The sequence below is a fragment of the Notamacropus eugenii genome, chromosome 1, assembly GCF_028372415.1.
Source record: "Notamacropus eugenii isolate mMacEug1 chromosome 1, mMacEug1.pri_v2, whole genome shotgun sequence".
NCBI lineage: Eukaryota > Metazoa > Chordata > Mammalia > Diprotodontia > Macropodidae > Notamacropus > Notamacropus eugenii.
Window position 1 is genome coordinate 201,288,457 of NC_092872.1, and position 9,719 is coordinate 201,298,175.

Genomic DNA, 9,719 nt, shown 5'->3' on the forward strand with positions numbered 1-9,719 from the left:
TTTTCTTACTTTTTAGAATTTCGTGCATATAGTTCTCCAAATTGGTAGGTAGAGAGTACATGATTTGTCCCTATGAGAAACTAAGACACGCTGACTTAGCCAGGCTCTCAGAGCTCATTAATGGTGAAGTCTGAAGAACACATCTAGCTCTTGTCTTAATTTCATGCTTGATATTGTGATTGAAGGCTTTTCTTTTGGAGAAGCTACTTAAGATGTCATAAGTAATACAAATCTACAAAAATGCCAACTTTTGAGCTCTAACATGTTTTCCTACTCTTTTTTACCTAATTTTAAGACGTAACTGAAATGTGCTTATAAATATCTTTTCCCTTGAATTCTCAATATTCAGCTGTTTTCCTTTCTCAAATTTTACTTGGGTTTAGCCTATGAAAGCATCAGTTGAAAACCAGCCTTGAGTTCAGGAATCTTATTGCAAGTAGGGAGTCTTATAGTAAAAATTTCTAACAATAAGTATTACTCTTGCATAGGAAGGGTTCTTCTATATAAATGAAAAAGTGCATGAAACAAATGAATATACAGCTGGGTGGATTATCTTGCTCATATCTTATTGTTCATAATCTTTCTAAGAAGTATGCTTTAAAATAAATTATCAATATAGTATCTTATATAGTTCTTTCTAATTCCTTCTGTTTGTAAACTGTGCCGCTGTACACAGCATCTCAGCTGCCAAGCTTCAGAATACAAGCTCTTGTTATATCGCCCGTCATTTATCCTCTCTTATTTTTTAGACTATGCCTATGTGAAAAATGATAGTTACCAAATGCACAGTCATTGAAGACTTCTTGCCTTCACCCAGGGTTCGGAACTTAATGGTGAGCTCATTTTACCCTTCACTTCTTTCCTTAACCTTTGTCCATACAAAAACTAATCCTGGCAGTATATGCAGATTATGCCCGGAGTTTGAAGAACCTCGGTTTTAAACAGGGAGCTGTCCTTTTTGCCTCAAAAGCAGGAGCGGCTGGTAAAGATTTATTAAATGAACTGGAACAACCTAAGACAGAGAGGACTGAAGAGTGACAAATTCATGCACACCATAAGCATTTGGCACGAGCAGGAAGGGAGACGATTCAACTGATTTTGCCATCAGTCACAGTCATAATTCAGAGAAAGATGAAGATGCCATCAAAAAATGTATCTTTTCTTGTAAGCAGTGTACTTGTAAGGTGTCTTATCTTGTTATAAAGCTATATATGCAGAGTATTATGTAAGGATTTAACTTTTAGGAGCAATTTCTGTATCCTATGTTTATCATGTGGAAAATATAAAGCACTTCAGATTTTGTGACTCTATATTAAAGTTTTATAAAATCCCTGAAATGTACTTTTTTATTTTATGAACTTTGAATTGAAGAGACTGAGTAAATGCTTCTGTCATTTGTCTAAAATCTGGGATGTTTAAAAAAACTATAATGAAAGCTCTATGGGAAAATTAGAATTCCTTTGCATTGTATATTTAGATGTGTGTGTATACACATACATACATGTGTACACGTATACGCACACACACGTATACGCACGCACACACACACACACACGAAGGCAAAATTGTTTCAATAAATCTGATTTCACCAAAGCATTATTTACTTTTTCTTGCCTTGAAAACACCTCCACCCTACAGTTATTTTGCCTGATGCATTTGTTCTTTGCCTCGTCTTAGATTCGTAGCTCAAAAGGCGAATTCCACCTTGTAGTGATGAGCATCTCTGAATTTTTGTGTTTAGCAGCATAAATCTTTCCGGATGGGATAGAGCACAGTAGGGGAGATGCTGGCATTTTTCCGTTGTAAGCATTCTTTTTAAAAAATGTTTTTTTGCATCTTGAGATATTGTTTTCCTTATCATTCTTGGTGCTTTATTTCTCAGCTGATCTGAGGCAGACATGTTCTTTTTACTTATTTGTGATTGACAGGAATATTTTAGAAATTAGACATGTCTTTGGGGCCATCGAAATGTCACACTCAAACTAAATAGAAAGTGGAGCATTGACATTTTTAGGGAATTTAATTCTGAAATCATTGAAAACTATTATGACTTTAAAATCTTTATTTTAAACAACTGTACAAATTTCTATTATAGCCTCTTAAAATAGTTGTTTCCTATGTTAGAAAAGATGAATTTACTGTTATCCAATGTTGGAGAGCTACATATGTTTTTAACACTATAAAAGTTTTTTCTCTTATGTGAAAATAGTATTTATCACAAATAAAATTAAAATGTTAACTATATAATGAAGTGATGAATTCATAGTTTTTTATATACATTATAATGTGACTTCATTTCTATAAACAGAAAATTTACGTTTTACTATAGTGTGTCTTGTCTTCCTGCCAAATGTTCTGCATATCATAATATACATTCCATTCATTGAATTACAAACAAAATCTATATAATTATGTTGATGTAGGAAAAATAAATACACATAAAGACTTGCCTTTAGGATTAACTTTGGCATAGCCAAGGGCAGTGTTAGCATAAAAGTCTGTTTGTACTTTATGCATCATCCACATAGGACATAGAAAATTAGTTCTTTTAAAATATAACCTGTACCATGCATGATTGAGGTATGTTTAGCTTTGAATTGTGTTCTATACCCTGGGAATCTTCAGTGTTTTGGATTTCTGGTCTTGTGATGTCACATTCAAATGACCTCATTCTTGAGGTCTCTATATTTTAACTGTGTAGTCTGAGCATTGTACTTATATTTAATATTCAGCTTTAATCACTATTTTCTGTATGGGGTATTGACAGTAGAAAGTCATTGCAAAGATTCATTTAAAGTCACACAAAAAATAAAAATTTAAATAATATAAAAACCATTGTGTTGTGATTTAGGTTAATGCATTGAAATGGAAAGATCACATGTCCTTTATCTGTATGTCAGCTAGGCGGGTGATTTTTCTGCTCACTTTTTGAATCGATAAATAGTCAGAATACAAAGTCCATTTAACTAACATTTTGATTTCATACAGTTGGTGACTTTGCTGAGGGATGCTGGCTCAGTCACAAGAACATAATAGAACATTCCTATTCTTTCACTAGTCTGTCTTTATTTGTGGCTCTTTTTGCCACAGAGAACCCAGCTCCTAGTTTTTAATTTCAAGTTCATTCTTGGTATTAATGAAGGTTTCATCTATGCTGTGGTGCACCAGTGATTGGAAACTCTGAAATAAGAGGATTTGACCCAGAGTTTGTAACTAGTAGGGTAGGAAAATGGTTCCCACTACCTGTCCTACTCCTAACACCTCTGCACTTACTGCCCTGGAAGATCTTAGGGAAAGACAACAGATGTGAGATTCAGTAAGTATTTTGGGGCCAGTGACTAGATTCTGACATTACCTGACATAAGTAAAGCTTATTACAAGAATCTTTCTATGCAACGTACAGTCAGAACTTGTAACTTTTTGGCATGTTAATGTGATTCAGTGTCTGTAATTTTGTTTTTTTTCACCAATCTTTAACCCTTAGGTAAAGATAAGTGAAATACCAAGTAATACATGGAGGGTGACAGTTTACACTGGACCCTAGACTTGGTAAGTATAACAAGAATGAAAACTGTATTTTAGAACAGTGGAGTTCCTAAAGATGCTATTTTTTTTTTCTTTTGGTACCTTATTCCCAAAGAAGGGATTATGTGGTACTGCTGGCTGTGTTAATTTCAGTCGTTGAATCCTATAGCCAGCTCTAAGGCAAGTGGTGACAACATAGAAAATAAAGATAGAGGACCTATGACCAAGCAGTAGTATTTCGTGCCAACATTTTTCAACATGGCTTGGTTTGCTAGCATGCTTGTAATTACTACCAGTTACACAAATTGAAAACCAGGTTGCCTGCAAGGATGGTAGTGTTGTTCTCAGAAACAGGGAAGTTTGAAAGAGGCAAAAATAAATTCTGTTTTGGATGTGTCTCATTTCAGAGGCAAATGGAATATCCAGATGGAAAAGTCAAAGAGGCCCAATAAACAAAGTAAGGTTGGAGTTCAAGAGCAGTTAGATCTGGATTTGGGACTCATCTATTAGAGGTGATAAAACCATAAAAAGTGATAATAATCACAGGAAAGGTATACAGAGAAAAGGCCAAGTACAGATTTTTACAACATATCCCCAGTTAAAGTGGGAAATAGACTGCTCTATCAATAGCTGGTGGCAACTCATAGGATGAAATTGGATTTAACAGTTGAGCGCATTGCTAACCCTAGAGATCAAGTTATAGTTGATTAGTGAAGTTAGATGCTAGATTGCTAGTGAATGCAGAATGAGTGAAACATGAAGTACAAGGAATAATGTAGATAGCTTCTTTTTACTAAATGTTTTTCTCCACCTTCATTTCCAAATACGTCCTTCCCCTATGCCAAAAAAAAAAAAAATGTTCTTTGTAACACTTTTAAAAAAGGAAAACAAATCAATATAAAATGAAACTACACATTAAATGAGTCTGATGGTTTATACAGTTTGACCCTCATCCTCTCCCACCCATGCCCACCTTTAGAAAGAGGAGAAATAATAAACTATGCACATTCAGTTTTGATTTTTGTTCTTTCCATTTACTTTCTTATAATCATCGTGATAGACCAGCTCTTAAACTGTGGGTCACACAATAGTACAAGGTTTCTGAATGTGCAATTACCAACAATTAATTAAAAATCAACACATAAAGAATCCAAGGTGTTACTGGCAGAGCTTGCCTGTGCTGTATCACCCAACTTCACTGCAACCATGGTTCTGAACACAAAGCATGCACACTTTGCACTGCACATGCCCCCAGGCCATGCATTGCCAACAAATGCTGCTGAAATGGGAAAAGGGCTTGTGACAGTTTGGCTGAAGAAATATAGGAAGAAATAGAAATATAAGAAGTCATCTGATCATTTAAAAACAGAGACCGGTGAGTGGGTTTTGTTTTCTTTTTTAAAGGATGGAGAAGACCTTGGCATGTGAAGGAATCAGTCACTAAGGAGACTTACAACTAAGGAGACTAACTACAACAACTGTAGTTGAGAAAGGTCAAGCTTTTGGAGAAAACCAGGGGATGGATGGATAAGATCTAGGGACTTAGGGAAGAGACAAGCCTTTTACAGCATAAGAAAGAATGGAGGTTTGGTTTGTGAAACAGGGGTGATGAGGGAATCTGTGACTCAGTAGAGAAGGAGTCAAAGCCCTCCTAAGAGAGAAGGGCCATTGCTTTTGTTCTTTTAAGAGCTTTGGTTGAATTAAAGTGTGGGTTCTTTAAAATTTTATCAGTCCAGACAGGTTGGTTTTTTTGTTTTGTTTTAAAGCATTAACAAAGGCCTAGAGTAAAAAGATTACTAATAACTTGTATGTAGTGCTTTGAAGGTTACAAAGCAGTTTCCAAATAAATATTTTATCATTTGATCTTCACAGCAACCCTGGGAGTTAGGTGCTAGAGATAGGATTTTAACTTGAGACTTTTTGACCACTGTTTTATCACAACACTGTCCCCCTGGGTACTCTCAGTGCAAGTTAGGTTGCAGTGAAGACCCAGTTGAGATTATGATCTACAGATTTCTAGTGGACACAATTGGCAAGGTTGTGTGACTTGCCCCTGTAGCATGCCCATAGTTCAAAAGTAGGAGCTGTTATTGATTACTTTTTAGGGCGTCTGTCATTCACTCACTTACGAAATACCCTCATCACTTCTTCACACAGCTATCACGAGGAAAACAGTTTTTAATTTAATGTATCAAGCATTTGTTAAACTCCTTCTATGTAAGAGGTACTATGCTAAGAGCTGGGGATACAAAGCAAAAACAAAATGATCTTTCCCCCCACGGAGTTTGCGTTCTGTCAAGGTGTACCTATGCTCTTTCCCAGTGCTTCCTGATCCTCTACATTGGGCACAATAAGGTTGCCACTGTACAAGTCTGTGCTTTGCCAAAGGCCAACTTGCCCCAACAGTCCCTACTGTATTACCCTCTAACCTTCCCACATCTTTACTGACTCGCACTGGTTCAGGGGATACTGTAAGTGAGACAGTATAGGCAGTATTACCTATTTCTGAGCTGCAGCCTCATAGACTTATTTTTCACTGGCACCTTTTCCCTTCAGGATTGTCTTTAAAAATTATTTTATTTGTTTTCAGTGTTCTACAATCACTTCTATATATCTTAGATTTTTCCCCTCCTTCTCTACTTCCCCACTCCCTCCCTGAGATAGCATACGGTTTTATATAGGTTGTACACATACGCTCCTATTAAATATGTTTTCACCTTAGTCCTGTTGCGTAGAAGAATTAAAATTAATGGGAGAAATCATACATAATACAAAATAATACACATAATACAAAAGAAAATGATCTGCTTCATTTTGTGATCAAATTCCACAGTTCTTTTCCCTGGATGTGGAAGGTGTTTTGCCTTAAGAGACCACTGGAAATTATTTAAGTCCTTGCATTGCAATGAAGTACTAAGTCTACCAGAAAAATTCCTTGCACACTGGGTTGTTGCTCTGTATAAAGTTCTCCTGGTTCTGCTCCTTTCACTCAGCATCAGTTCATATAAGTCTTTCCAGGCCTCTCTGAAGTCTTCCTGTTCATCATTTCTTATGGCACAATAATATTCCATTACATTCATATACCACAATTTATTCATCCATTCCCCAGCACAAGAGAGCTGTTATAAATATTTTTATACATGTGGGACCCTTTCCCATTTTTATGATCTCTTGGGGGTACAGTCCCAGAAGCGATATTGCAGGGTCAAAGTGTATGCACATTTCTGTAGCCCTTTGGGCATAGTTCCAAATTGCTCTCCAGAATGGTTGGATCAGCTCACAGCTCCACCAACAATGAATTAGTGTTTCAATTCTCCCACGTCCTCTCCAACATTTATCATCTTCCTGTTCTATCATGTTAGCCAATCTGATAGGTGTGATGTGACAGTACCTCAGACTTGTTTTGATTTGCATCTCTCCAATCAATAGTGATTTAGAGCATTTTTTCATATAACTATAGATTGCTTTAATTCCTCTGAAAACTGCCTGTTCCTATCTTTTGACCATTTATCAATTGGGGAATGACTTGTATTCTTGTACTTTTGACTCAGTTCTCTATATATTTTAGAAATGAGGTCTTTATCACAGACACTAGTTGCAAAAATTCTTTCCCAGTTTTCTCCTCTCCTAATCTTGGTTGCATTGGGTTTGTTTGTGCAAAAACTTTTCAGTTTAATGTAATCAAAATTATCCATTTTGCACTGCATAATGCTTTCTATCACTTGTTTAGCCAAAAATTCTTCCCTTTTCCATAAGTCTGATAAATACACTATTCCTTGCTCCACTTATTTGTTTATAGTATCTACATTTATTCCTAGATCATGTAACCATTTGGACTTTATTCTTATGTATGGTGTCAGGCATTGGACTATACCTAGTTTCTGCCACACTGTTATCCAGTTTTCTCAGCAATTTTTGTCAAACAGTGAGTTCTTATCCCAGAAACTGGGGTCCGTAGATTTATCAAACGGTAGATTGCTATATTCATTGCCTACAGTGTCTTGAGTACCTAGCCTGTTCCAGTAGTCTTACCCTTCTGTTTCTTAGTCAGTACCAAGTGGTTTTGATAATTGCTGCTTTATAATACAATTTGATATCTGGTAGAGTTAGGCCACCTTCCCTAGCATTTTTTTTCATTAGTTCCCTTGATATTCTGGACCTTTTGTTCTTCCAGATGAATTTTGATATTATTTTTCTAGCTCTGGAAAATAATTATCTGATAGTTTGATTGGTATGGCATAAGTAAATTAATACAGGAAGAATTGTCATTCTTATTATATTAGCTCGGCATACCCATGAGTGACTGATGTTTTCCAACTTACTTAGATCTTACTTTATTTATGTGAAAAACGTTTTGTAATTGTGTTCATATAGTCCCTGGATTTGTTCAGGATTGTCTTTTTTAAACAGTGGTGCAGAAGTATTCTTTCGGAAGTCAGTAAAAGTGTTTTCTTTGGTGTATATGTGTTTTATTGCTAATTTTTTCTATAAAATTTTCCTTTAGCAGCAGCAGTGCCATTTATGCTCCATAGCTGTGATTGTCCTGAAATACAATAATATGAATCTAAACCTGGAAAGTTTGGGTGGGTGAATGTATTCTAAAAGTTAATGACTTCAGGGGCAAGCAACTTTGTAACTTCCAAACTCCATCAAGACTTAAAGAGGCCCTGAAAAACCCTCTGTCCTATTCCACTAAAACAAACAGAACCTTTCCTTTATACATAGTTCTCCTCAGGACTATTAATGCTGCCTACTTAAAGTGGGCCCCTGGCTAAGACTTTGAAACTGTTCTCTGACTGTGGTTTCTATTAAATCTCACAAATGTCTTTCATCTTGTGTGCTTGTTCAACTCCAAAGAACATTTGGAGAGGCATGAAACAAGGTGTTATAGGACTTGGCAAGCAGTACCAAGCAAGCTTCAGAGAAAGGTTTTTGTAGACCTTGAGAACCAGACTCTTGATCTCCCCATGAGTAACTCAGGAGAATGGACAACTGCAAGGGCCAGAATCCCTAGGACACAGTTTAATAAACTTGAGCCCCTGTGGGGCTGTGAGATGCTTGGGAAAGTGGCTTTATCATCATTAAGGTACCTCACAGGGTATGTGAGGCAAAAGTTCTCTGGGGATGGATGACCCAGCATTCTTTGGAGGATGATTTTAAGATCTCCAGTTTTCTGGAGGTAACAGAACCAAATACAGTCAAGAATGGAGCCTAGTTCACACTTTTGCCAAGTATTTCATCAGAAAGGAGAAATTGGATAGAACGAACTGAGAAGAATGTAAGACAAAATCAATCAGATGAAAAATTCTCCACTTACTGCCTAGAATGTAAGACTCCTTTGAAGGGAGGATCTTAGGAAGTTAAGGGAATAAGAGAATTGCGAAGGGGGGGCGGGGTAGAGTTAAAGAGATAGGTTCTACTTAATGGCAGTGTTTTTTTGAAAATATTAGCTCTCTGTTCACAGGAACCCCTTCAGTGTAAAAATAACCAAAAACTGAGATTTACCACCAAAACTAACTCATTGTTGCCTTTGTATATAAACATTTTCCCCCAGGTCAGAACTTGTGATTTCATCTAGCAGGTAATTCCTCTTGTGGACATTATCCCCACCGTTGCAGATCAGCAACTCTCAATAACTTAATAGCTCTTGAGAGTTGCCAGGGGCACTGACTGAGAGTGACTGCCCATGATTACATCACCAGTAAAAATTGGCAGAACTTGAATTCATCTCTTCCTGACTCCAAGGCTCTGTCCATACTATCCAAGGCTCTGTTTCATACTCTATCCACCATGTGAAAGGCAATTTCATGGAGGGAGGGAATAGAGCACCAGCCTTGGAGTCAGCAAGACCTGAGTACAAGTGCTGCCATTGATCCTTATTGGCCTCATCATGATATATTGTTTATAAGTAGCTAAAGCAAAGGAATGATTAGCATTGGTACCCTCAGTGGCCACAAGATGCGTATATTAGTCATTTATTCTAATGACTTTATTCTTGAGAAATAGCCATTGATAATATATATATGTATATATATATATTTTAAAAAAATCTTTGAAACAAAAAAAATTATTTACCTGAAAATATTTTAAGTAAACCTAATTTTCTTGATATTGTTTGCTTTTTATACCCATCATTTTGCAATAACCCACAGGCCTCTTTGAAACTAAAGGACAAATTAAGCAAAACCAAGTAC

The 9,719-nt window shown here is 36.4% G+C and overlaps 1 protein-coding gene across 3 annotated transcripts in view; it reads left to right on the top strand.

Moving 5' to 3' along the window:
- The window catches only part of WDR11 (WD repeat domain 11), an 83,743-nt gene extending 81,420 nt beyond the window's left edge, over positions 1-2,323 (top strand). For all 3 annotated transcript variants that reach the window (XM_072624286.1, XM_072624278.1, XM_072624296.1), the window contains exon 29: positions 881-2,323. In XM_072624286.1, the coding sequence (XP_072480387.1) occupies positions 881-1,038 (158 nt within the window). In that variant the 3' untranslated portion in view covers positions 1,039-2,323. The remainder of the gene's footprint in view (positions 1-880) is intronic.
- The last annotated feature ends 7,396 nt before the right edge of the window (positions 2,324-9,719 follow it).